Genomic DNA, 27,776 nt, shown 5'->3' on the forward strand with positions numbered 1-27,776 from the left:
CCTAGCGCCCCGTCCCGCCAGCGGCCGCGAGACCAGAGCAGCTAGCGAACGAACCGCAGCGGTCCAGAGAGCCCCGAGCGCAGCATAGAGCCAGGGCGCGCCTCGAGGAACGGTGCAGCTCTGCGCGGCTGCCCGGCCCCAGTCCAGCAAGCCTAGCGAGCGCAGCGCCACAGGGCCGAGCCGAGCGCGCGCCACCGCCCGCGCCCCACGCTAGGGAATGCGCCCTCGGGGCGCCGGCCAGGGGGCGCCCATAGCCTGCCCCGGGGGAGGCGGCTCCGAGTGCCCCTGAGCCTTCCCATGGCCCGGGCTGGGGCCCGGGGCCTCGGCTGCTGACGTGCCCGAAGCCCGCGGAACCAGTTAAGCCGTGGCTGTGGTGCGGATCCCGGCTCAGGCGCAGCGACCAGAGGGCGCGGACAGGGCCATGGCCCCGGGGGACCGCTAGTGCGGGCCGGTCCAACGGGAGCTTCTCCGTTGCCGCCGCGGCGGCCGCCGCCCGGGAGCTCAGGCCCCGCCGCCGCAGAAGAGGTGAGTGCAAGCGAACCCGAGGGAGTGGGCAAGCAGCCGGAGCACCCCGCGACCCCTCTGGGATCCGTGGCATTACAACTCCGAGGAAGTGTCCAGTGAGCGAGACTTGGTTAGCCGGGATACTGCCTACAGATGCAGGAGGCGACAGGACTGGGGTGGGCTTCGTACCTGTCCCGGCGGCCCGGACCCCTTAGCTTTGGGTGATGTGGCCTGCGGGGTCACCAGTGTGCAATGCAACTTTTTTCCCACAAGGTTCTGGGTGAGTACCCTCACCCTCATGCTCCTGGAGCAGATAGGTGTGCATTCTGTTTCTGTTCTCTCTCCCACTAACGCCTGAGGCAGCAGGCACTATTCCTCAGTAGGTATGCCTGCCCTGCCTCAGTGTCCCTAACTGAAGAACAGGTCAGCACTAAACTGTGAGGGGTCGCCCACATCAGCAGGACAGAAGAACCTGCCCTAGAAGCTTTTCTCCTAGCACTTTGCCAGCCCCTGAACCTCCAGCTGCATCTCGGGTTTGCTTTTACCTGGTTGGGTTTAGGGGTCCCCCTGTAGGGGTCCCAGCTCACCTACACCCTATGTAGGTGACCCGGCCGGAGCCTTCAGTCAAGCTTCAGTTTGAACCAGGGATTCCAGTGATGAAGTGGACAAGGGACAACAAGGGCTTGTTGGGCTTGCCCTGAGCAGGTGGGACAGGAATTAGGTGTGCTGGCAAGAGGAGTCCTTTGGAAGTAGGACTGGGGCCCAGGCTGGAGAAATAACTTTTAATTCTTGAGATAGCTGCATTTTGACACCAGCCCATTAACGCCTGGGGAGAGGGCAAACTGAAGGCACCAGTGTGTGGTGTGTCCTCCCTGGAATTGGGCCAGGTTGGGGGCGCCTGTCCTCCTGAATATTTAGTTTTGGTAGTTACAGAGATGGGGAAATTGCACCCAGGGGTTGGATGGAGCTGGGGTATACCAGGGGGTGTGCCTGGACTCTGTGGGCTATGGTGTCTGGGTAAGGCAAAGGCACAGGCACACCTACCCTTTCTGCTCCCCCTCAGTTCTAAAAGAGCCAGGCCCGGAAGTGTGGAGGTGGGGGGGGAGAGGTGGGGGCCAGAGAGAAGGCCAGCAGCCTAGCTTCAGCCCCCACTGCTCTGCATACCTTGAGGGGGGGGAGATGGAGCCAGGCCCAGGTGACCTTGACTGGGAAACCCTGGCCACAAAAGGGGGGGTTTCAGTCCCAGCTATGCTGGGCTGCTCTGCTTCCTGGTCCATGAGGCGTTGGGGGAGGGGGAGGGGGAAGCCCAGAAGCCAGGGAGGAGCTGAGGGGGTGTATCTGAGGGGCTGGGTACCTGGTGGGGTGTTGTTTAGAATTTCCTCCCCATGTCTCCCACAGCCCCTGTTCCTGCCTCCCTTACATCTAGGCAATTCTCAGCTCAGAGCCAACCTCCCTTCCCTGGGCATGCTGTTCACCCCACCACCACCACCACCACCACCACCACCACCACCACCACCACTACTACACACACACACACATTCTGAACCTGTTCACCCCACCACCACCACCACCACCACTACCACTACACACACACACACACACACACACACACACACACACACACACACACACATTCTGAACCTGGGAGGTCTGGATCAGGCTAAACAATTCGACCACCTGGCCCCCTGGCCCGCCCCTAGGTGCCTCCGGACCCCTTCGTCTGGCCGCCCCTTCCCTGCACCCCTTGCCAGCCCCAGCTCCTCGTTTCTTTGTTCAAGCGTCTCTCCTCCGTCCCTCCCTCTCTCCTCCCTCTCTCCTCCTCCCGCCTGCCTGCCTCCCTCCCTCCCTTGCTCCCTCCCGCCAGTTTTCTTCCCCTCCTTCTGGGTTCTCCTCCTGGTGGGCTCCCAGGTGGCGGTGACTGTTCCTCCTCTGTCCACCCACCTGAGCTTATTCTAACTGGGGGCTTTTGGGGGGCTGGGGCTGAATGGGAGACATCAAGGGGCTGGCAAAGGGGAAGGGAATGTAGAAACCCCCATTCACCCCTTCCCTCTCTGTCCTTTTCTTCTTCCTTTTCTCTCCTCTCCCCCAGCCATAGGCTACCAAAGAGGGGACTTGGTCCTGAGTCCTCAGCAGACTTCAGCATCCGCCACTCACCTCTTTGAAGGGCCATAACACTGTGAGAGCTCCCTGCAGGGGCCCTGTGGGAAGGTCCTCTACTTTCCTGGATACCTTGGGTGATTCCAGATCCTTCTTTGGTGACCTGACTTTGTCACCATGAAAATGGATGCAGGAAAAATGAGGGCATGGGGGTTGGCAGTGGAAGGCAGGTTGATAAGAACCCACTGCTACATAGGATCAAAGCTCTCAGAGGGACTGCACCTTGCCCTCCCCAAGCCAGGATGCTATCTCACAGCTTCCCTGAGCCCCTCCCCACTTGCAGGTCAAGTTCTTGAGCAAACTCATGCTTGAGAGGACCTGTGTGGGCATGCAAGTGTGGATATGTATATAGCCAGGACTGTTTGTGGGGGCTAGTGCACCCCAAGGGTGATGGTGACTGAACAAGCTTTTCCTCCCACCTGCCTCTCCTGTCATATCCTGCTATTCAATCAGCACTAACTTTGTGCCCCCAGCAGACTAGGGGAGGGGCTGGTTCTGATTCTTCCTTCCCCTCCCCCAGATGGCCTCCTCAGGAGGGAGCATCTGGGACAGGGGCAAGCTTGAAGGAATGAGAGGTGTGCCAGGCACTCAGAGAGCACCACGTGAGGAGTAGGCCCTGGAGGCTGAAGCTGGACTTCCTGCCTGAGGAACCATGAGTGGTTTGCCTTGGCAGGAAAGGCAAGAGCTCAGGGGAGGTGGGTCTGGGGAGGGCATCAGGGTCTAAGAGTCTGCTGTGGAGCCTTAGCATGGGGCAGCCATGACCCAGAGTAACAGGCCACAATTCCCCCACCCCCATCCCAGGGTCCTAGAAATGGGCCCATGGTCCTGCCTCCCATGGGAGAAGGGAATAGATAGGGTAGATCTGGGGGATGGGGCTTATGTTGTCATTCTTGATGCCCCCACCCCCAATGCTTCCTGGTGGGGAGTTGGGAGTTGGCGCTGGTTTGTGCCGGGAGGGAGCAATATGTTCCAACAACTGGTGCTGGGCTTCGTTTACCCAACAGCCAGCCTGCCTGGGGAGACAATATTTGAAAAACACAGATATTGAAACTTGGGCCTGCTGGGAATGTGGGGGACTCTGAAGGGGACAATGCAGCTGGCTCAGACCCTGCTGCAGGCCCACAGGTCATTCTGGCACCCATTCTGAAAGCTTTAGGGGCAGAACTAGAACTTTTTCCTGGCAGGAAGTCCTTCTGCTTGTCTGACCTATGTCCTTCCTGCTTTGATTTTAGTAAAACTGAGTCCCGCTACTCTTTCCTCTCCTTTTTTGACTGGTGCTGTACTCTCTGCTTTGAGTTGTCTGCGTCCAGATGTCTCATTCATTCCCCCACCTTCTCATGTATTCCCTCCACCCCAATAATCAGGTCTAGATTTCCCTGCATTGGGAGGAGAGCTTTGGTAGGAGAAGGCAGGGATGGAGTCCATCTCTTCTTCATCCTTGAGGTGGGAGAGAATCCACTCTAGTGGTAGGTTCAGGGGAGAGATCCTACTGGGAACAGGAGAGGGCTTCGTGATCACATGCTTGTGCTGGGCCCCATGTATGGAATTTAGGGTGTGGTTAAGGGTAGGGTTTACGTCTCCATCTGCTTCCATTAGCTCTGGTAATTTCAGGCTACCCACTGTAGCCTGGTAACACTTCTCCAAAGACAGGCAGAAGAACATATATGAGGTTTGCACACTGGGGCATTCATGGTCCCAAGCTGAGGGTGTAAGCATGGAGACCCCATCACTTTTCTTACTCAGGCAGGGAAACTGAGGTACTTTGAGCAGAAATTAAACAAAGGAGATGTTGGTAGGGCTGGGCTCCCTTATATATGCCTTACACATTCTGATCTTGGTCCTCTTCCCAGGTGTCCAGAGAGCCTAGTCTGTTTCGTGGGCCCTTGGCCCCTCCCACAATGCTTGTCACTGGACTCCTCCTCTGGGCTTCTCTACTGACTAGGGCCTGGCCAACCACTCCCAACCAGGAACCCCTCTCAGCCACACCCCGGGTCCGGCTCTCATTCAAAGGTAAGAGACTACCTTGCTCCTTCCTAGAAATATCCTTTCTTCATAGCAGTTGACTCTACTGCACTGGAAAGAAAAGAGGGGTCAGGACAAAAAAGGGACAAATTGTATAGTCAGATGGGTTTTCTTGCATGTGAGGGGAAGGAGAATGGAGGATAAGGACTTGATGGGAAATGCTAGATATCGGAGCACTTAGACATTTTGGAAAAGGGTTCTGAATCTGGGCATCTGGATATATAGGCTCTGTGGTCCGTGGTCTGCAGGGTGCTTCTCTCCGGGTGATAAATGGGGAGATGAGTATGTTATTCCTTCCACACTTGCCACTGCTCTGTTTGCTTGTGCCCTGGCAGCTCTTGGTGTAGAGGGTCAGACAATGAGGCCTTCCTGTGATCTCCAGGTAGCAGGGCTTCCCAGGAGACCTGGAGGGAGGGCACTGTTGGTTGTTACTGGCAAGGATTCATCTGACAGGTTTAGGGAAAGAACATTTTATTGTGAGAGGCCTCTGCTCCCCAGACCCCCAGTAAGTGCTTTCCTTGCCTAGGAAGTCACTAGGAGGTTTCAAACGATGATGGGTTTATGTCTGCAGAGTAAGAGGCTGGTCCCCAGCTCCTGCTAGGGCTAACCCACCTAGCAGGTGAACACATGGTGCACACACCCAGGAGGACTCATGGCTCACTTGATAGCCACCCTCTAGGAATGTGTGGTCTTTCTGGGCCTGGGGTTGGGGGCAGTAGCTATGCTGGGACCTGGAGGACCTGGAGTCACTGCTGAGTTCTCAGCCGGCTGCCCTGGGTGGTGCTGACTAGCCCTGGCAGGCCAGATTTCCGGGCAGCCATATTGGGTGAAAAGCTGGGCTGACCTTTCCTTCCTCAGGCTTGGCTGAGGCCCAGCCCCCACCTCACCATGGCCCCTGGCAGGGCCCCTCCCCCTGCAACTTGGTAACAGGAATGGGGGAGTGAGTTACATATCATCGGCTTTTCCAGTCCTGACTTCTGGAATTTCTGAAGATGGGCCTGGAAGGAGTTCTCTGGAGGGCCTGAAGACAGAGGGCCTGAGGAATGGGCAGAGAAGAGTTAATCAGTTTGGGTTAGAGAAGTGCCCCCCTTTCTCAGGCCTGGGAAGGTGAGATATTTATTCTACTGATACCTCCGCCCTTCCCTGGAGGAATTCCTCAGAGCAGATTAATAAATCTTGGAGGAATTGGTTCCCCCCTCAAACTCTCTCCCTGCCCAGGGTGCCTGCAGGCCAGTGGAGTGTCTCCTTCTCCACCACAGGAGAAGGAGGGGATTGGTTTCTACACCCCAGGACCTTGTGTCTACCCTGGGTGTTATTTTCATTACCATGCAGGGAAGCAGGGGGTGGGGGGGATGAAATTTAAGTTCTTTATGTAATTCTTTTAAACTTTCTCAGATCTCCAGGGGCAAAAGGGCAAAGGATTTGTTCCTCTTTTCCAGAGAAAGAAACTGAGGCACAGGCAAGGGCAGGGCCAAGGTCAGGCAGGAGGCAGAGGCAAGACCAGAAATAGAACCCTGGTGTCCTGGCCTTGTTGGTGCCCACATCACCTTGGGTCGATTCCCTCGCAATTAACTCTAAAGCCGACACCCACAGTGACTAAAAGCCCAGCTCATTGGCAGCTGGCCTACAGTGCTGCTTGCTATGGCAGCCTGGAGTGGGACTGGGAGATGCCTGCGGCCACCCCATCCCAGGCCTTCATACCTTTTCCCAGGCAGGTTCCCAGTCAAAATGACCTTCCTGTTCTCACCTGACCTCATGTCCTAGTTTTATGCTTAGATGTCACTTCAGTTTAGCAGATACTTGAGCCCCTATTGAGCACCCTGCCTTGTGCCAAGTCCTGGGGACTCTGCAGTAAATGATATTGGGTGCTCACAGGCAGACTGACTGAAAAGACAAGACACCCTGTTGGTCAGGGCCACTAGGAAACCCAGTGTGTACTGTGCACAAGTCCTGTATGACCTTCCCGCACTAAATGAACAAAGCAGGTTATGTATGCAGGAAGTGATTTTCAGTGAGGAAGAGGCCTTCAGCAAGTGTTTGTGGAGTGAGAATGAAGATTGATCGCTAAAGAAACTAGGGTTCCTACAACTAGACCAGGGGCTGGGAAAGAAGAATGGGAATCTTTTCTTCAGTGTTTCATATGAGGGGCACAGAGAGAGTTACTCTCAAAAGCGCTGTGGTCACTTGGGCTCTAGATTCAGTTTCTCCTTCCGTGTTTAGACAGATACAACAGCTGGCAACCCAGGGTTCAGGGGCCCAGGCTGGACCTCCCCTACTCCTGCTGTAGCTGAGAGGTGCCAGTTCTGGCTTAGGTAGAGTTAGACCCTTCCAAGGCAGAGGTGCTGGCATGAGGGAACTATACTGCCCAGGTCAGAAAAAGGAACAAAGGCAGGAACTGGGCCAGGCGTGGACTTACTGCCCACCCATCCGCCTAGGCACCCCAGCCAGGTCAAGAGCTGGGAGGGTGTAAGGGCAAAGAGATGGGTGTGAGCCCATCTCCTGGGCTTTCATCAGTAGCACAGCCAAGGTCAGGCACAGTGAGAGGTCAATGGGGCAGGTTTCCAGGAGCAGGTGAGGTGGTCTTTGCTCCTGGCTCTGGAGAGTTTGTGGATACCTGGGACTGGGGAGGCTGGGCAATAGGCTCTCCCTCACCATTTTCCCTTGGGACCCAGGGTTCCCTTGGCTCAGGGTTGCAGGCCAAGTCTGGGTGAAAAAAACCCTTCCTTCCCCTACACTGAGATGCTTCAGGAGCTGGGGCACCACCTCCCTCCTAGGCAGCAGCAGGGTGGTACCAGGCCCTGCCAGGTTCTTTGTTCAGCGTGGGGAGTGTTTACTTTTTCCCAGGAAGCCACCCCCAACACACTACTGCTGCCTGGGCTGCCAGATCTTAGGGCCACAAAGTATTTGTGGGAGAGAGGGATCTTGTAATGACACAAGCAGCTGGGCTACTAGGGAAACTGAGGCAGGAGTAGGGAGAAGGAGCAGAAAGTCACCTTGTGGCAGGGGATCAGGAAAGATAAAAATAATAGGGAAGAAAATGATGAGTGCCGATGATGATAGCCAGGCAGTGTCCCTCCCAGGCCTAAGGAGAGTCTGTCTGGCTTTCCCATAAAGAAGGAAACTCAGAGGGCTTCCCAGGTCCTTTAGCCAGAGGATTGAGGTTGAGCCTGGTTCTACATAATCCTTGACCCTGTCTCAGGACTGAGTGTGGAAGGCGGGGGTGCTAATGGCAACGGGCTGCCATGAGCTGGGGCTAGGGTTCCAGTATCCCTCGGGATTCCAGCTTCAGCCTTTCCAGCCTCCTTAAGAAAAAATCTGGAGTTGCACTGGGCAGGCTCCTCTTGCCTTCCTTCTGCTGACAGAGCTGAATTGGGATTTGTGAATTTCTGGTCTGAAAATTCAGTCCTTCCATTGAGCAGAGTCCCATAGAAAACCCTCTTTCATCAGAGATGGGAAAACCAGGACCCCAAAGAAGAAGGGGCTCCAATGTCCAGAATCTATCTAGATCCCAGCCCCTAGGAATAGCTGGCTCCTCAGTGAGGAATGAGATTCTTCAGGTGAAGGGTGAATAGACGGGGGCTAATCACTGTCCTCCACATGCCTCCGCCTACCAGCACAGCGCTACCACTCACATCATTTGCATGTGGCATCAGTGGACCAAGGTTACCAGGTCCTGTTTGGAAATGACAAGGTTGGATCAGTCACAGCTAAGTAACTTTACCTAATAGGGTGAAGGTGGAGGTGGAAGGACCTGCAGCAGGCCTTAACAGAGCCATGGCCCTGGCTTGGCTGCAGGGGTAGGGTTGGAGCTGGAAAGCTAAAGGGCCTGCCATGGCTCCCATGAGCTCCTTGGCCAGCCAAATCCTGCATTGAGCTCTGAGGCCAGGGGTAGCACCAGGGAGCTGGGCAGGGTTCAGGTGACTTCGACAGCTACGGTGGAGTTTGAAACTGACAAGCCAGGGAGGGTTGGGTATTCCAGGATGAAAATTGACTTTGGAGAAAGTAGAGACAGGGTCCTTGTGATTGTTGAGTAACTTGTAGTAGGTCCAGTCTGAGGTAGCCAGGCTGGTGGCCATGGCCTTCAGCTGGGACCCTTCTAGTCTAGCCAAGCTTTGGATGGGACTGCTACACTGGTTAGGCCTCTGCAGCACAGGCCTTGTCTCTGACTCTGGCATGTCGCCTGCCCCACCCTGCTTGGCTCCAGCTTCCCTTGGCACTGAGTGAGGAGCTGGTGCATGCTCGAGGAGTAAATCATGTTCTCTGGCAGCCCTCATAGCTTTGAAATCATAAAGAATTTAAAGAGAAACCACCAAGATACAAATCTCACTCTAGCCCCTAAAGGCATCTTTCACCCTGTGGCTTGGGAGGCAGTGAGCCTTAGAGGGGCTCTTGTCTGCCTGTACCTGTGTGTATACCTCTGTCTCCTTGGCCCCTCCAAAGGTGGTGATACCTCAGAAGGTGGCTTCAGGGACATGGCTTCCTTGCCCCTGACTCCTGGGAGCCCTCCAGTTCCTCCCTCAGAGCAGAGTAGGGCACCTAGATAGTGGTGGTGGTACCTGATTGGCCCTGAGGGCAGACAAACCCCAATTCTATCTTTGTTGCCTGTGTGGCCTCAGACGAGTGACTTAGCCTCCCTGAGCCCTGGTTTCCTTTGTGTAAGGTAGGAATGGCAGTGGTGCCCTGGAAGCAACATCCCAAGGGCTCAGGTTGCCCTGCTTGCATCCTGGCTGCAGGAAGATCTGAGAGTAAACTTGTCTGTTTCCACTGCCTCCTGGAAAATAGGGATGAGAATAGTCCTGCCCTCATTGTGTCGTTGAGAGGATTAAATATGAATTCTATTACTGCCCCAGCAGTGGAGGAAGTGTCAGTGGCCAGGACAGTGGAGACATGTGAGGGCTGAGTGCTGTGTTTGTGGGTGGGGAGGTGGCAGGGGGAAGGCTGGCTCCAGCGTGTCCTCACCTCTACCTCCAGAATTCTAACCTTTGGTTATGGAGATGGTGCTTAGATAGGACTGTAGGAAGGACCCTGAGTCCTGTGGCAGGCCTGATGTTGAGTGTCTGGAGGGGAAGAACTTCTACCAGACAGAATTCATGGAGGAAGCAGCATCTTAAACAGAGCAGGGGAGATTGTGGAAAGGAAGAAGCAGGGGTAGGGTATGTGCCTTCCAGCACCTTGTGGCTTTTAGCTCTTTTCTTGCAGCAGAGGCAGTAACATGCCTGGTGCAGAATTTCAGTGATAGACATCATTTGGTGGGAAGAGGATGTCTTGGAAATAGACTCCCCTCACCTGCCCCTGAGATAAGCTCCTGGGCCTGGAAGTCTGGTTGGGGCACCTGGTCAGCTGCAGTAACATCCTCCCAGGAGATTGTTCTGGCTCCTGTAGATTGTGCTGGGGTCGCCAGAGCCTGGTTGTTCACTTAGACATCTACATGACTTGGGTAGAAAGTGTGTTTCCTGGCCTGGCCCAGTGCTATCCTGGGAATCTAGCCCTGCCTCAAGGGAGCTCTTGGAGAATCAGAGAGGATTCCTGCTGCATTTTTCTTAGAAATAGCAAGAGGGCCTTTGCCAGAGGTCTGGATGCCAGAAGGCTACAGTCTGAATCCAAACCCTAGCTCACGTGGGTGCCTGGGCTTGGAAGGCCTGCAGCCCCCACCCAGGCTGCTGCACAGCCTCAGGGAGAAGGTAGAGGTCTTCTGGGCTCTAGAACTTGACATATGGTCCTGACCCAGTGAAGGATCAGGTCTGGGCAGTGGCTGCTGGCCTAGGATCCAGAGGGCTGGCCTGTGGGATGGGGGTGAGGCTTGGCTAGGTCCACTGTGGCATTCTCTCTGGGGCACCTTGCAAGCACTAGTTGTCTGAGGCTCACTGTGCAGGGCAGGGACAGACCCAAAATGTCAGGACCCTCCAGGGACCAGGAAGCCTTTGGGACCTGGAGACCTCAGCTCTAGACATCCCTTTCCCACCATTATTCTTCCTTCCTTCCTTTCCCTGACCCTCTTTACCTTCACTCACTCCTAAAACCACCCTTCCTTGGCTTCCTACCCTGACACATTCTTTCTTCTGAAGTCTTTGCACCTTCTTCCCATTTGGGGCTTGGTGCTGGATACCCTCATTTCCCTCCATGGATTGATTCCATGGCCTTGTGTATCTGCTGGTCAGCCATGGCTTCCTTCTTGAGTCATGAGCTATAACTGGTAGAGCAGTGGCTAGAATTTAGGGGACTTGTGGGCTCCTGCAACACCCGAGGCTAGGTAGGTGGCACTCCAGAGGGCTTCCACTCAGAGCTGCCTGCCCTGTCATTTTGATCAACCCCATCCTATCCCAGCACCAACTCTGTGTGAAGTACTGTTTGACTGCCTTTGACTGGCTACTGACTGAGAACAGCTTGAGCTCCTTATCAGTCTCACTGCAGCCTCCAAGGCTGACCCCGAGTACCAATCTTATCTATTCTATGCCACAATTTCTCCACAAGAACATTGGGGAGCGGGCTAAGACTGTCTGGGACATCCTGTCAGAGGGGCTGCAGGGACTGCAGGGGTCCAAGGAGGGTGGCAGAGATGGGGGCTGGGCCCAGGGCAGGGGGAGGGTCTTGACATCCACCAGCCTAGCTCCCATCCTGGCCTGTCTGTCTGGGTGATTTATCGGAGTAAATGAGCCATGAAGAGTTTGTTGTCTTTTGCAGTCACGGGAGGAGGAGGTGGTAGAGGAAGGAGTGAGGGGTTTCCGGGCCAGGTCTGGAATGTGGGAGGAGGGGTGAGCCTTGGGGCCTCTGGAGGTAGAGGCCTCTAAAGGCTATTTCACTCTGTCTACCTGAGAAATGGATCAGCACAATCCTTCCCCAGGACCAACTCCTCTTCTTACCCACTTTACACTTTTTGGGACATAATCCTGTGTGATCTGCTTGACTGGCCCTGGTCACCTCCTCCCACCTTCTACATAATGGTGTCTCTTGACCACACTCTGTCCTTCACAAGCTGAGTCAGGGCTCATTCATGTACACATTAAGGGTTCATGAAGGACCTCCTGGACCTTTGACCCACCAGCTCAGGCCTGAATAATCAGGTGCCATGAGGCCATGGGATGGGCAGGGGTCAGTGGAGGTACCTAGGCCAGAGAGGCCCCATCTGCTGGGATGGAGGGTCAGAATTACTGAACATCCTTGGGATGAGGTGTGGAACCTCTGGTTCTGGGCTTTTGTGTGCCAGGGGTTGACCTTGTTGCTCTGGCTTTGCTTTTCTTAGCTCAAGGATGAGCCACCCCCGGCCTGCCCTCTCCTGGGCGGGGCAGGTGGGCACTGGGGCAGAACGGGCGTGGGAACAGCACGCCTGGGCCTGCTTGCCCCAGCCCCCAGCCCCTGCAGTGGGAGGGAGGAGTAGAGCAGAGCTTTAGCCCAGCTGGGTGGCTCTACCCTTGCTTGGTGTTTACTGAACAGCTGGGATGTTTATAGTAGCCTTTAAGAAGGGGCCCCTTATTCCAGAGGATTTCCCATCTAAGGGTCACACTGGGGGCTCTTCCCGCTCCTCACTTCCCAATCGTGCCATGCAATTCCTGCATCCATTCTCATCCTGGGCTGGTGGTGCTTGCCCTCCACCTTCCTCTCTGGGGTCCCTCCCCTCTAGAGGATCCACATTCCCAGAGAGTGGCAGCTCTAGGTGGTGAAATACAGTAACTAGGTCCCCAGTTCAGACATTTAAATTAAATTCAATCAGAGTGGTTATTGAATATAAACACTTGGAGTCATTTACATGTTAATTATGTTGAATGGACTGGGAGGCCATAATTAGTTGCTAATTGGGTGAGAACGGCAGTAATTGGTTTTGTTGGCAACAACCTGGCTCACCTGCGGGGGGGAGGGGGCTGGATGTGTGTGTGAATGTGTGTGTGTGCGCGCGAGCATGGCTCGGGAGGAGGCCTCTGGGTCTCAGTTTGGAACTGCCTGGCCAGAATCTGAGGGACTTAGGAGGCCACAGGAACGTGGAGTCTACCTCCTGGGGAGGACTAACTCCTTAGCAAAGCCCTGGTTCTAGTTCCTATCTAGAACACCCAGGGGAAAGGGGGGGTCATCAGTGATACCCTCTCCTGTCTAGCCCCAGGTGAGACCTGAGCTGAACATGTGTGTTAGAGTGTCTAAAAGAGGACCATAGAGCACCAGCAGGTGTCACTGCAGATGATAGCCCCTGAGGTTGGCCTGCTTAGTGTCTGAGGTCTTGGTTTTGGGGTGAGTGCTAAGCAGGGGAGTGGTGCATGCAAACTCTTCTGGGCTGCCCTGCCCCCAGCTCAGCCTAACTGGGGCTCCTGGGGTTGCAGGGCTGTGGCCAGGGGCTGAGACCTTCCGGCTGGCCGCTCATTAAAAGAGGATTAGGCTGGGAGCCAGAGGGGCCAGTCCCACCCCTGGGCTTTCCTCTGGGGCCCCTCACAGCTCTGGGTGAGTGAAAGAGACTGGGGGCCACCCTCCCCTAGAGCCCACAAAGGTGTCCAGTAGGGACTGCCTAGGCCCTGCTAGTCTATCACTGTTTCCACTTCCATATCCTTGTCTACTTGTTTCCCTTCTCAGAGGTCAGGTGGTTTGTCTTCCTGGTAGATGGAGCACTAACAAAGACCCTGGAGAACACCCCCTGTGCCCTCAATGCCATTTCTCTTCAGCTCAGGGATTAAGGCCACACTAGCCCACACAGGTCATAGGTCAGAGCTAGGCGGCAGGGACCTGTCTATCACCCTCTAGACCCCATCTCTGCTGGGAGAAGTCATGCTGTCAGTCAGAGCCTACTGCTTTGTGGAGCTGTAACCAAAGGGGCGGGGTGCTCACCTCTGCCCTAAGACCCCTCTTTTTGGAGCAACCCCTGCCTCATTGGCAGCAGACCTGGTGTCCTGGAGACAGCAGCAGGGGGTGGGGCTGCCCACTTAGGGTGAGGGCAGTAGACACGCCTCCTTGGAGCCTGCCTTTGCCTGTGGTCTCCTTTAAAGTAAGGCATCAACCCTTGCTTTCCAGCAATGAGGAGATGGAGACCCTCAGTATTAAGCCTCCGAGGCACTGAGTCCTGCTCTGGACTTTGGCCAGGCTGTTCTGGGCCAGAACTGAGTTCTAATGGCCAAGGGAGAGGCCTAGAGGTTGGAAACGGCTGCGGAAATGAGGTGTCTGATGCCAGAAAAGGCTCTTCCTTCCCGATGACGGGAAAATCCTTCCCGGATGCCACCCCACCCAACCTATGCCTAGCCTGGGTGAGAGGATAGGGGAGGGGCCCTTCCCAGGAAGCATCACCCGGGCCACCACCTTGTTGCCCCCACCCCCAAAAGTCAAAGCTTATCCAAGCTTGAGTCCTAACACCCTACTATCAGAGCTGGCCCTGGAACAAGTAGGGAAGAGGTAGGGACTGGCCTGAGGACATGACCAGGCTGGATCTGTATCAGGATCCTCCTCCCCTCCCCCCACCTTCCTCATTCCCCCCCACACACACCTCATTTAGGCTATCTTAGGCTCCCGGGACCTTTAGGATCTGGTCTTTGCTGATACTGTAGGTATCAGAGGAGGGTCCTCAAGGCTACTGAACCACCCCTGCTCTGACCTGAGCTTCTTGGAGGAATATGGGCCCCCAATTCCTTTGCTCTATGGTGCATGGGTCAGGAGTGGACAAGACACCAACTCCACCTATCACTCCATGACCTGGGGTGAGTACCACTCTTCCTGAGACCTCAGTCTTCCTGTCTATGACTAGAGACACAGAACTATCATGGGCCCCTTGTTTCCATTTTCTTCAACCGTCTGGCATGAGTGACATTAGCACTCCAGCTATGGGTTAATAAGGCCAGTGCCCTATACCTCATTCTTTCTGGAACCCTGAAGAACCTCCACCCTCTCTGCCTTCTACTTCAGTAGGCTGGTTTGGGTGAATGATTTGGGATTTAGCTGTTTCTGTGGATTGAGGGTGAGGGGAATATGTGCTAGAGTTGAGGGGGTAGGGGCTGAGTCAACAGGAAGCCCCTTCCTTCCCCATAGTCTTCTCTGCTCCCCACTCCAACACTAGGAAATAGGGTAATAGGGATGTGAATGGGAGGTGGATATCCTCCAAGATTTAGTGACATCTGGAAGGAAGCTTACTTCCTCAGGGAAAGAACTTGGCACCCCAGCCTACTCTCCTTTCCTCACCCATGAAGACCAGAGGGGAAAGACCAGAGGAGTACTCAGCTCTCTCTGAGGTCAGAATAGGACCCTAGTCAGGATGCTTTGATGTCAGTACTAGGGGGACCCAAGAGATGTCCTAAATTGGAAAATGAAGCTCAGAGAGGCAGAGCGCTCCAACTGGGGTCATAAAACCCATGCCGGAAACATGGCCATAGCCAAGTATTTCTGACCCATGGTCTCACCTCTTTCCCACCCTGCAATGGCCTACTGGGGGTTCCCCCTCCCCATTTCCACAGTGACTGAAGCATCATGTCCTGAGTCATTCACGTCATATCCTGTGAACACTGGGAAGGGTCCCAAGGGTCCTGAGTCATGTGCCCTGATGATGGAGGGCGAGTCACCTTCTGGCCCTTGCTCTCCTGGCCAGCAGCCTCCACCACCAGGACTGGCTTCCCTGGGCCTCTCCCTTCTTCAGTCATTAATGAACCTGGGTAAGAATCTCACTCTTGGCCCCAGTGCACTCTGGCCTGTCATTTCTGTTCTCTGTGTCCTGATGTCCTCACCTGTAAACTAGATGTGTGTGCACAAGGTTTTGCACATAGTAGATGACTGAGAGGCACTCTATACCCACCTCTGAGGGATGGGACACATGGGCAGGATGTCAGTTCAAGGCCAGCCTCCTGCCCCCCCTTTTTGGGATTGTTTCCTTATCTGCTCAGTAATCTCTTCTCTGCCTCTCTCAGAGAGCTGGAACCTAGGATGCTGGGGCTTTGGAAGCAGGTTGGTGACTTGGACTTAGGGCTTGGGCCCTGGGAGTCATGGCACAGCAGAGGGTGAGGGTCTGGATTATGGGGGACAAGGCTGAGCAGGGGTAGAGGGTAGGGATTATGGGTGGTTGGGTCCCTGGGGGTTAGATCTCTGAAGCTCCTTCCTACCCCATGTGCTGTGTCTCAGGTTCATTGCTAATCCTCTGCCCCCCTCCCCTTCATGGTCCCCCAAGTGCCCCTTAGCCCAGCAGGACAAGTAAGGGCACAACCAAGGCCATACCCCCAGCCAAGGTATAAATAACCTCTGGCGGGTTGTCCCAGCCTGGAGGGGCTCCACTGGCAGCCCCACTTCCTCTCTGGCCACTTCCCAGCTCTGGGGGTGGGGGAGTGTTTACTTTCCTGTTGTCACTATGATTGGGTGGCCGGGAGGGGGACTCCGAGTGGCCCAACAACAGGTGCAGGACAGGTGCCCAGGCTGCCCTGCCCAGGACTTCAGAGGCGCCGCTGGACAAGCGGGTGAGGCCATAGCCAGGCAGGGATGGGCCCTTTGATCCCTGGCGTCCCAGCGATCCTGAGTCCCAGAGGCTGGTCAAGGTCGTCACCTGTATTCTCTTGTTGCCACATAGTCAGGTCTGGACAGGGCTGGGCCTTTCCTTGCCCCTGAGTCCCTCAATGTAAGGTCCTGGTACCAGACATGGGCTCTGGGTTGACTGTCAGATACCTTGGCCCACAGCCCACTCCTCTCCCCTACATGGGCTATGCCTAGCACATCCCAGGGCTGCTTTTGAAGCTGCTCTCAGGCAAAGACCCTTTAGCTGATTCTAGGTTCCCTGGCACACCAGTTGGAGTCAGGGTCAGCCAGGCCAGTTGGGGACAACCACCTGCTGGTGCCACCTTCAGACCATGTTCAGGGCCTTAGTTCCCAGCTGTTCCTCCCCCTCCAGGTGCCTTGGACCCTGGCCCAGGCTCCTTCTTGATTGCCCCACCTGTGAAGTCTGGTATCAGCTGTGAGCAGGGGAAGGAATGTGACATGTATGATCCCCTTGAGGAGCACCTCATCTGTTACAGTACACATGTGCATACTTGTTCTATGTGTATATATACATGAGTCCTTCTGTGTGCTGCCATCTAAGTCCCCTGTGCATGTGAATGTTTATCACCCCCATCACAATGTTCTCTTTCCTACCAAGCTAAAAATAGCTGTGGCTGAGAAGGGACTTGCCTGGGGGACCCTCAGCTCTCTCAAAGACAGGTCCCCAACCCTCCTGGAGTTCTCTGTCTGTCACTGGCCTGTCACTGGCTGAGTTCCCTCCTGTCCTTCATCCTCAGGAAGCAGGACTTTTCCCCAGAGTTCTGGGATAAGAGAGCCAAGGCTGCTAGACTCAAGCAGAAGAGAAAACAGAATCAACTGGACTCTGTCCCAGCCCTGGGGACTCTGTAGCACCATGGGGAGAACCTCCTTCCCACAGATGACTCCTACTGGTTGATTCCAAGTGGGCTGAGGGTTTTACCATTTTTAGCCTTGTAGGGTCTTGGTGAAGCTGGAGGTCTGTAGGGCAGTGTGGCTTCTGCAGAGCTTTCCAGTGTTCTGGCTAGCCTGTTACAGGCCAGGTAGGGGACCTTGCTGCACTCCAGCTGGGCCCTTTGCTTACTGGTCATCTGGGGTGAGGACAAGGCATCCATGCTCTGTGCCAGCATCTACAGGCTATCCTGGATGTTCCTGCCTGCTCCCCCCACCTGCTCATTAACACTTTTAGGCCTCTGTGGGAAGCTGGCCCCACCCTGAGAGTGTGAGCATTAACCCTCTCCTGAGGAGCAAAGACTCTTTGATGTCATCACTCACCCTGGCCCGCACCCACTGCCCTTTCATTGGGACTGGCTAAGGTTGTGTATGAATCAGGGGTTTAGCTTTGGGTGTGGCCCCTTCCCTGGCCTTCCCACCTGCTCCACTTTTTCCTCCCAGCTTGTCAGAGACTGGAGAGGGAGCTAAGTAGATCCTTGAAGAGGAAGCTGGAAACTTAAGACAATTGTGTGATGGGGTCCCTGAGGGACACCTCAGGCTCCCTGTCAAAGACCATATGGTTGGATGGTCTCTCGAGGGTCCTAACTGGTACTCCTGCCTAACTGTGCTCCTGTCTTTCATCCACAGAACTTAAGGCCACAGGCACCGCCCACTTCTTCAACTTCCTGCTAAACACAACTGACTACCGGATCCTGCTCAAGGATGAGGACCACGACCGCATGTATGTGGGCAGCAAGGACTATGTGCTGTCCCTGGACCTGCACGACATCAATCGCGAGCCCCTCATTGTAAGGGCTGGCTCAGAAGTGGGGCATGGGGAGGCATGAAGTCGGGGTAGGGAGTATGCAGCCCCAGGGCTTGGGGCCCTGAGCAGCAGACCGCACCCTCTGACCCCCATCTCTGGCAGATTCACTGGGCGGCCTCCCCACAGCGCATCGAGGAGTGCGTGCTGTCAGGCAAGGATGGCAACGTGAGTGTAGTGGGGTCCACAGGTGGGAAGGGGATCAGGTAGCCCCAGAGAGGGAATGGAACCAGGCAGGTATCTGGGAACCTACACAGCTTTCTCTCTGGCCTCAGGGAGAGTGTGGGAACTTCGTCAGGCTCATCCAGCCCTGGAATCGAACACACCTATATGTGTGTGGGACAGGTGCCTACAACCCCATGTGTACCTACGTGAACCGTGGCCGCCGTGCCCAGGTGAGCTCCTCTTGGCCCACCCTGGCCCTATGTTGTCCCCACTGGTAACTGCATTCCAGGGTCCTGATGGGAGGATGGGCTTGAGCCCCAGCCCTGTCACTTCCAAGTCCTGTGACCTTGGGTGAGTGACCTTGTTCAACTCTCTGAGCCTCAGTTTCTTCAACTGAAAATGGAGCTAACAGCTGCCTTTCTCACAGGTCGGTGTGAGGAGGAGGCTGTGAGCTAATGCTCCCAAGCTCTTAGCACTGTGCCTGGCACATAGTAAGCACTCGCCCAACACATGGCAACAGTTCTCTTGGTTATGCCTGTGGACTGTGCTCCTGTGGCCAAGCCAGAGGGCCTGGCAGAGCCTTGGCATCAGGAGGCTGGACAGCTGGGTCAGCTTCTGCCATATGGCCTGTGGGAGAACTGTCTTCTTCTCCTTCCCTGGGTTCAGGGGTTGGTGGGAGCTGCTCTTCCCCCAGCTCTGCTCTACCCTGCCTGCTTCTGCCCTTTTCCATTTCCATGTGGGCATGTGTATGAGCTGGTATGACCTTATAGGAAATGTGTGAGAGTGACTGGACCTAAGGAGCCTGTATGTGCAGGCGTGTGCTAAACCTGTGTGTATGTGTACCTGTACACGTGCATATACGTACTCTGGAGCCCATGTGCTAAAGTGTGTTCCTGGTCTGTATGGTGTGAAAAGCTGGCAGCCCGAGCCCGCTCCCCCAGCCCCTGCCACCCCCAGCTCTAACCTTTTTTCTCGTCTTCTCAGGCCCCGCCATGGACCCAACCACAGGTGGTCAAAGGCCGAGGCAGCAGAGCCACAGATGGCGCAGTCCACCCGACGCTCACAGCCCCACGCCAGGTGGGCCTCATCCCTCCAGGCCTTGGCCAGGCAGAAAGACATCTGACTTGCAACTCACCCTGGTCCTGTCCCCAGGCCAGCACCCCCAGGGGCTTCCCTCTCCCTCCTGCCCCTGCCTCATTGCCATCCCTTCTCCTGAAGTGCCTTCAGGCTCTGAAGGCAGTTCCAGCTGGATGCTTGTCAGCTTCAGTGTGGCCCCTGCAGGCAAGAAATCATGAAGCCACCAGGTGGAGAAGACAGGCGCCTTGGGGAGAGTTGTATCTCAGTCCTGAGAACAGATGTGTGGAGACACGCATGAACACACGCCAATATACACTTGGGCACACCTTACTCAGCACCCAGCGGGTCTGACACATGACTTCTAGGTGTCCAAGCCCATGCCTCCCGTGGGTCATGCGGTGGATACAGGTGTCCTGCATACTCACGTACGAGGGCTCTCTTTTGGGATGGTATCTGTCCACTAGTCAGGACCCAGGTCTGGGCTGGGCAAGCTGGGGCTGGGCAGGGGCGGGCAGGGGGGCAGGGGCTGCCGGTGAATGACAGAGTGTGTATGTGCGTGGCAGGGAATGCTGAAAATGGAGTCATTCAGATCCTGTGTGTATGCATCCAGGGTGTGTGCAGTGGGTTCCATGTGCTGGCTGTGATGTGTGCCGAGCGGTATGTTACAGGAAGTCATGTGTGCAGAGTGTAACTGGAAGTAGGCCTGTGTGCACCTTCCCATCACCATCCTGCCACCTGCTGCCGCCTCCTCTGTGCCTCTCTCCTCTCCCCTTTGCTTCCCTTCTCCCTGCCTTTCCCTCTAGGCCAATGAGCACCCCCTGGTCCCAGTGCCTTCAACAACTTTCCTCCTAGTATCTTCCAGCCTGGGCTGGGAGGCACAGAGGGCTTTGTGAATTCTGTGTGGTTTGGGCTGGATTCCCCAACTCCTGGCTCCCTGGGGAGACATGGAGGGTCAGGAAGGCCATGGCTATTGATCCATCTTGAGGACCACAGGTAGGGCACAAAGCCTGGGGACACAGTAACCTTAGAGCTCTGTAGCCTGGTTGGACCTGATGGCAAAGGGTAGGATCCCCATCCTTGATTTGTGCCTGGTGCCCTGGCTAGATCTGGACCCCCTTCTTGGTTCAAGACAGGCAGCCACAGCTCAAAGACTTAGGCCTCTGTGGCCTGAAGGGACCTTGGCCAACATCTTCCTGAGCCAGTTGGCATGGAGCATCTTTAGCCCCAACAAGTCTACCCCCTGCTTATTTCATGGCCTCTAGGGCTGAGATCTCTGAGACTTGATTCCCAGGTCTTGCCCGAGGCCTAAGATTAGGAAGCCACTCCCTTGAAACCACAGCATGGCCCTGCCCCAGGAGACCTGGCTGGATGGAATTCAAGCCTGAGGACTCGGGGGAGTGCAGGGAGTGGGTTCAGGGTATTCCAGGGGGCTTTCTCACTCTGGGAACCCTAACTCTTGGCTGGTTATGGGACTGGCCTGGAGATGCTGAGCCCCCTCTACCCTGCAGGATTATATCTTCTACCTGGAGCCTGAGAGACTCGAATCAGGGAAGGGCAAGTGTCCGTATGACCCCAAGCTGGACACAGCTTCAGCCCTTATCAGTGAGTGTTCCCACCCTGTCTGTTTCTGCAATCTGAATGTGTCTTCTGCCATTAGAGGGGGAGGGGCACCAACACTTATTCTAGCACAAAGACAAGTGACCAGGCTGTAGCCCCCAATGGGACCCTACCAGCAGTGGGGGAAGGGAGGGGATTTAGGCCAGACTTTGGTGTGAGCTGAGAAGCAGAGACTAGGTGGCATGAGTGTCCATCCATTCCCTCTGGATGAGGTCAGTGAGAGGCTTGAGATCAGCTGGGGTGGGAATATTTACATCACAGGAATTGACTATTATTGCTAAATAGAGCTCTTAGCTACTACTACCAGCCCCCCTCCCCAAGTCAGTTGATAAACCTTTACCACCAGTGTACAGGAAATGTTATCATACCCCAGGATGCTCAAGAGGGAGCTAGGATCCTGCCTGGGGCTCACTGGGGCTGTGCACTGGCCCTAGCAAAGGGCAGTCCTCTGACTGGCCACTGGCCCACTCACAGATGAGGAGCTCTATGCTGGTGTGTACATCGATTTTATGGGCACTGATGCAGCCATCTTCCGCACACTTGGAAAGCAGACAGCCATGCGCACAGATCAGTACAACTCCCGGTGGCTCAATGGTGAGTGCAGTCCATAAGATCTTTGGTGGGCATTGTGTCTGGGATGTGACAGGGAGATCCTATAGAAACACATATGGAGCAGTTTTTGGCCTATGACTAGATTGGGCAGGGGTGGTTTCCTGTCTGGAGAGAAGTAGAGGGTGTTCTTTATACTTGGCCAAAGATTTTGTTGGGGAAAAGGGTTACAAGTCAGAGGATGGGCTCATGCAGCTGACCCATGCTGACCTGCAGACCCTTCGTTCATCCATGCTGAGCTCATCCCTGACAGCGCAGAGCGTAATGATGACAAGCTCTACTTCTTCTTCCGCGAGCGGTCAGCAGAGGCTACGCAGAGCCCTGCGGTGTATGCCCGCATTGGGCGCATCTGCTTGGTATGCATACATCTGTGGGGCCCCATGCTGTCCCCCTCTAGGCCCAGTCCTGGCTTTGTTGGCCTGGTTCCAGCAGGGTCTTAGGGGTAAGTGAGCTGGTTTGACCCAGCCTCCTACTCCTACCCCTCCCCAGAATGATGATGGTGGTCACTGCTGTCTGGTCAACAAGTGGAGCACATTCCTGAAAGCGCGGCTTGTCTGCTCTGTGCCAGGCGAGGATGGCATTGAGACTCACTTTGATGAGCTCCGTGAGTGCCCAGCAGGCTGTAGCAGGAAGAATGGGAGGCTGGATGGGTGGTCAGGGTGCCTCTAGTGGCCTCCCTCCCTTAGGCAGGAGTGGACAGGGCTCTGAGGCTCCTGCCTATAGCACCCTCTCAGTACCTTCTCCCTCTGTCTCCAGAGGATGTGTTTGTCCAGCAGACCCAGGATGTGAGGAACCCTGTCATTTATGCTGTCTTTACATCCTCGGGGTGAGGCTGGGGTAGGGGCCAGCAGTGGCGGGGTGTGGCTGGATTTGGGAGGGGTGTTATGACTTATGGAGGACACCAACCTGGTGGTGAGCTATGAAGTGAGGGTAGACTGGGGAGGGGCTCTGGGCCCAGGGTCTGCCTTGCCCTCAGCAGCCTGCCTTGCATGCAGCTCTGTGTTCCGAGGCTCTGCTGTGTGTGTCTACTCCATGGCTGACATTCGCATGGTCTTCAATGGACCCTTTGCCCACAAGGAGGGCCCCAACTACCAGTGGATGCCCTTCTCAGGGAAGATGCCTTACCCTCGGCCTGGCACGGTAAATACTCACCTTGCCTCTCCCTCTTCTCTGCTTCTAAAAAACGTACTCTGGATTAGACCTTCTACAGACATAGGCCCATGATCATGGAGCCCATAGCCAGCAGGGGAGGTGTACCATACTATGCTTAAGTGGAGGCCCTGAGTTCAAACCCCAGAACCACCAAAAAACACAAACAAAAATAAAACACTGTTCACATAGGTCAGGGCATAAAGCAACCCAGCTAGCCAGCAGCCTGAGACACAGATGGGGGACTGGATGTGGTGGGCTGCCCCATGGAGGAGTCTCTGGGGAGTTGTTTGGGAGCTAAAAATTAGAGGGAAGAGTCTTCAAGGTAAAAGCTGGAGGCAGGCTGGAAATCAGTTTGGCTGGCTAATAGTGAGCAAGGAAGTGGGGAGTGGGCAGGACCAGGCCAAGCATTCAGGGTCTCTGCAGTGAGGGGAGGTATTTAACTATCTTGGTGTGACCTGGGCCATTGCAAATGACAAAGCAGGAGAGCTTAGACATGATCTGATCTAATACAGTGGCAGGTATGACTCCATAGGGTCAGGACTGATCCTATGATCTCTTTAGAGTACTGGGAAGGCTTCCCCTCAGAAGTGAAGTTGGAATTGGAAGGATAGAATTGGAAGGATGGCAGGGGTTGGGGACAGGCTGAGTCCCAGGCAGAAGGAACAACCTCAGGGAAGGGGAGAGCATGACTGGTGTGTTAGGCAGACTTCAGGGCCTGCAGCCTAGGAGAAGGGAGAAGTGGTGAGACCAGATGGATAGCCAGAAAGGAAGGAGGTAGCTGGGTGGGGGTGAGGACATGGGAAGGGAATGGTCAACTCAGCCAAATGTTGTCACAAGGTCATGGTGCATGAAGCCTGGGAGGTGGCCATGGGATTTGGCTATTGGGGTTTGGGGACCTTGGATACAGCAGGAACTACAGAGAGGTTGGGTGTAGGGTGGAAGGCAGGAGAGGGGTTTGGAGGGAAAAGCAGGTTGAGATGGTGGGAGACAGATAATGTGGAAGCCTATCCTGAGCTAATGGGTCCATCTGCCTCATCTGGGCAGCCTGGGACTGACGCTCACCACCTGCTTGCAGTGCCCTGGCGGAACTTTCACACCATCTATGAAGTCCACCAAGGACTATCCTGATGAAGTGATCAACTTCATGCGCAGCCACCCACTCATGTACCAGGCCGTGTACCCACTGCAGCGGCGGCCCCTGGTGGTCCGCACAGGTGCTCCCTACCGTCTCACCACTGTTGCTGTGGACCAGGTGGATGCAGCAGACGGGCGCTATGAGGTGCTTTTCCTGGGCACAGGTACCCGCTGCTGCTCCCAGACCCTCCCATGCTGGGCCCACTTGGTGGGGGGGGTGTGCTGATTTGAGGGCTGGAACCTGTCCTGCTAGGGGTTTCTATAGGCTCATCAAGGTCAGCTCTGTCACCTTTATCTTTGGGAGCTTTCTCCTCCTTGGTGGGATAGCTAAGGCTAAAGAGGAGAAAACTGCATTTCCATTCTCATCCCCAGGGTATAAGGTACCTGGGGGTCCTTATATGGGGCCAGTTAGAAACAGATGGTAGGTTCCTGGGATACATAGGTCCAAATACTGGTACACGCTGGCATGTGCACACTTTCACTTAAGTGCACATATCATAGCTCCAACAGCTCCCAGCATAGGAACATGCCAGTGTTTTGTTTTCAGCAGGGCCCAAAATGAGGGTTTGGGGGCAGACCTTGGCCTTTGTCCTGTGCCGGTCCCCTTGGTCTCTTTCCTTCACCTGATGGAAACCCTTCAACTTCATCATGGAACTCCTGCTCCACTGTCCTAAGGGAGTTGGGGCCCTGGTGGGGGAAGGGGCTGAGGCTTTGCCCCTTCCCCAGCGTCCCCAGCCCCACTGAGGTCCTGCCCGGCCCGTTCCAGACCGCGGGACAGTACAGAAGGTCATCGTGCTGCCCAAGGATGACCAGGAAGTGGAGGAGCTCATGCTGGAGGAGGTGGAGGTCTTCAAGGTAGGTCCCACCTGATCCTGTCCTCCCCACCTTGATCCTCCTCAGTCCCAGTCCTGACCTTAGATCTGTTCTAAGATCAGTGGCGGGGAGGGGATCCCCAGGGTCCCATGCTGATCCCCTATCTTCTTCTAGGACCCAGCACCAGTTAAGACCATGACCATCTCTTCTAAAAGGGTGAGTCTTTGGCAGTGTGAGCTGGGGATGAGGATGAAGCCTGTGTCTCCTTGGGGTCATGCTCTTAGAACAGGAATGGGAAAACTGAGAAATGGAACAAGGAAGAGAAGGAACCCAGCTGATGGGGACTGTCTGTGGGGAGGAAACTGACAAGCCCCTTAACCTGCCCCCAGCAACAACTGTATGTAGCTTCAGCCGTGGGTGTCACACACCTGAGTCTGCACCGCTGCCAGGCATACGGGGCTGCCTGTGCTGACTGCTGCCTCGCCCGAGACCCCTACTGTGCCTGGGATGGCCAGGCCTGTTCTCGCTACACAGCATCCTCCAAGAGGTGTGGACCCCCAGATCCTTGGGATTTCAGCCCATGCCTTGAGAGTTTGGAGGTGGATGTCATATTTCCTGGGTTGGGATGGAGTTGTGGGTGAGGAATCACTGCCCTGGGGATACAGAGCCTCGGAGTCTTGGGTGTGAAGAGACCTGGGATGGGGGGCAAGTTCCCTGGGAGCACTCCTTTATGAGCTCTCCTCACCCAGGCGGAGTCGCCGTCAGGACGTCCGGCATGGGAACCCCATCAGGCAGTGCCGTGGATTCAACTCCAATGGTGAGTAAATGTACTATGCCTCCCACTGGGTGCTCCTCACACTGCAGAACCCTGTGCAACTCATGAAGCTGTTCATAGGTCCCACACTGTAGGGACTTGCAGATGGTTCCTAGGGAGTGAAAGGGTACCTGGAGTTTTGGGATTGGGATGTCCCTGGTCACCTCCTCAGGGGGGTAGATGCCTGTGGTGCCACCCTGCTTTTGCAGGTGGGTGTCCCTCAATGCCTGCCCCTCACCAGCCAGCAGACTAACTACCCAGGAGCTATGCTGCTTCCACTCAGGGCACTCTTGATCCACAGCCAACAAGAATGCTGTGGAGTCTGTGCAGTATGGTGTGGCTGGCAGTGCTGCCTTCCTTGAATGCCAGCCCCGCTCACCCCAAGCCACTGTTAAATGGCTGTTCCAACGAGATCCCAATGACCGGCGCCGAGAGGTAAGTTCCTGTGCCCATCCTACACCATGGATGACAGTGGAAATTCCATGTGGGTGAAATATAGTGTAGAAGCCAATTTAGGGCAGCCCTCAGTCTCTGAAATCCCTTCCAAGCTCCCTTTCCTACAGAGAAATCATTTAACTAGGATAGGCTTCATTATATGGAAAGCGTTTATAGGTACGCCATATTCATATTCAGCCTGTGCCCTGAGAGTTTGGAGGTGAATGTCATATTTCCTGGGTTGGGATGGAGTTGTGGATGAGGTATCACTGCCACTGGGGTATACCTCCTTGTATTGGAATGACGTGTGGGTGACTCTGGTATATAGAAATTATGTGGGTAGCCTTCATTCTGTGGAAAAGCCTTACAGGTGTCCCTCTTTACGTGGAAATTCTTTGTGGGTGCCGCAGTTGGGGATTCTCATTAAATGACAGTTCTCTGTGTGTGCTCCAAAATTCTCTCATTCATTGTACAGAACCCTCCTAGGGGTCATCCCTCCTGACATGGAAACATGTGCGGATACCTTATTCAGATACCTCTCATTATGTGGAAACATCATATGGGTTTTTCTTGGTATAAAGAAATTCCACGTAGGTGCCCCTGCCTGGAATGGGCTCCTCTGCAAGCTGGCTAGGGCATTGGAGTGCTGACACAGCCTCTGAGCCCCCACCCCTACCCCTGCAGATTCGTGCAGAGGACCGTTTCCTGCGCACAGAGCAGGGCTTATTGCTTCGTGCCCTGCAGCTCGGTGATCGTGGCCTCTACTCCTGCACGGCTACTGAGAACAACTTCAAGCACGTCGTCACACGGGTGCAGCTACATGTACTGGGCCGGGATGCTGTCCATGCTGCCCTCTTCCCCCCGCTGGCTGTGAGCGCCCCACCATCCCCTGGCACAGGGCTCCCCACGCCTCCTTACCAAGAGCTAGCCCAACTGCTAGCCCAGCCAGAAGTGGGCCTCATCCACCAGTACTGCCAGGGTTACTGGCGTCATGTGCCCCCCAGCCCCAGGGAGGCCCCAGGGGCACCCAGGCCTCCTGAGCCCCAGGACCAGAAAAAGCCCCGGAACCGTCGGCACCACCCTCCGGACACATGAGGCCAGCTGTCTGAGCCCTGTGTAGGGCCAGCCTAGCCCTCATCCCTTTTAATATAAAAGATATATATATATATAAATATATATATATAAAAAATATCTATATTCTATACACACCCTGCCCCTGCAAAGACAGTATTTATTGGTGGGTTGTATATAGCCTGCCTCAGTGGCAGCATCAACCAGAACTTAGACCCATGCTGGTCAGAGACAACAAAACTGAGCCTGCCCAACCAAGCCCAGCAAGTTGCCAGGGCTAGGCATGGATCACACAGTCCCCAGACTCTGCTGGAAGTCTGCTTGATCAACAGCCACCACCAAGATCTACAGAACACAGGGAGGGAGCAAGCCCTACTTGCCAGGGCATGGACCAGCCCCTATGCTGATGTGTGTTGTCAGCCATACTATGGCATAGTGATGGATACTAGGACTGCTTTGGAGTCTGGGGGTGGGACCTCAGGATGCCCTGAGAAGGGAAGAAGGGAAGAAGTCATCACAAGATGCCGATCCCTGCCTGGGTCAGGGATAGTCAGTCAAGGCCAGGTATTTATTCTCTATTTATTGGGGACAGGAGAAGAGGAGTCCTGCCCAGATGAGGCAGACACTTCAGGCCCTTCTCTCTTCCCTGCTTGGCCAGAACAGGGCTATTCCACTCTACCTCCTTAGCCCTTCCTGTGCCACCTTGACTTGGAGACTGGGAGAACAGTGGGGCCAGGTGCAGGTAGGGCTGAAGGCAGCCCTCAGCTCAGAGGGGAGATGGGCCATGGTGGAGGCCTAGGGCCTGCAGGGGTTCTCCAGGGCTTCCTTCTGCCCACCACTTCAAGTGATGGGTGTACATAGCTCTGAGAGCAGTTAGATGGTTGGGAGGCTCCTGATGGCCCTCTGCTGCCCGGGCCACAGCTTCCCTTGGGTTCCATCTTGCTAATAAACACTGGCTCTGGGACTAGACTTTGGCTTCGCTCCTTGGTGATTTTG

The 27,776-nt window shown here is 55.2% G+C and overlaps 1 protein-coding gene across 2 annotated transcripts; it reads left to right on the top strand.

Moving 5' to 3' along the window:
• On the top strand, positions 1 to 27,749 carry Sema3f (semaphorin 3F). 2 transcript variants are annotated; one of them, XM_020174399.2, is made up of 19 exons: positions 1 to 525; positions 4,512 to 4,671; positions 17,719 to 17,879; positions 17,999 to 18,061; positions 18,169 to 18,288; positions 19,043 to 19,135; positions 20,644 to 20,737; positions 21,227 to 21,346; positions 21,578 to 21,717; positions 21,851 to 21,965; positions 22,118 to 22,187; positions 22,357 to 22,501; positions 23,589 to 23,811; positions 24,414 to 24,502; positions 24,635 to 24,676; positions 24,850 to 25,007; positions 25,210 to 25,277; positions 25,576 to 25,709; positions 26,394 to 27,749. In XM_020174399.2, exons 2-19 carry the CDS (start codon positions 4,560 to 4,562, stop codon positions 26,802 to 26,804), a joined length of 2,358 nt encoding a protein of 785 aa, XP_020029988.1. In that variant the 5' UTR covers positions 1 to 525; positions 4,512 to 4,559; the 3' UTR covers positions 26,805 to 27,749. The 2 variants fall into 2 exon arrangements, with proteins under 2 accessions (XP_020029988.1, XP_020029987.1); XM_020174398.2 differs by lacking the exon at positions 19,043 to 19,135 and having other exon boundaries at positions 2 to 525.
• Positions 27,750 to 27,776: the final 27 nt, after the last annotated feature.

Source organism: Castor canadensis, chromosome 17 (genome assembly GCF_047511655.1).
Source record: "Castor canadensis chromosome 17, mCasCan1.hap1v2, whole genome shotgun sequence".
Classification (NCBI taxonomy): Eukaryota; Metazoa; Chordata; class Mammalia; order Rodentia; family Castoridae; genus Castor; species Castor canadensis.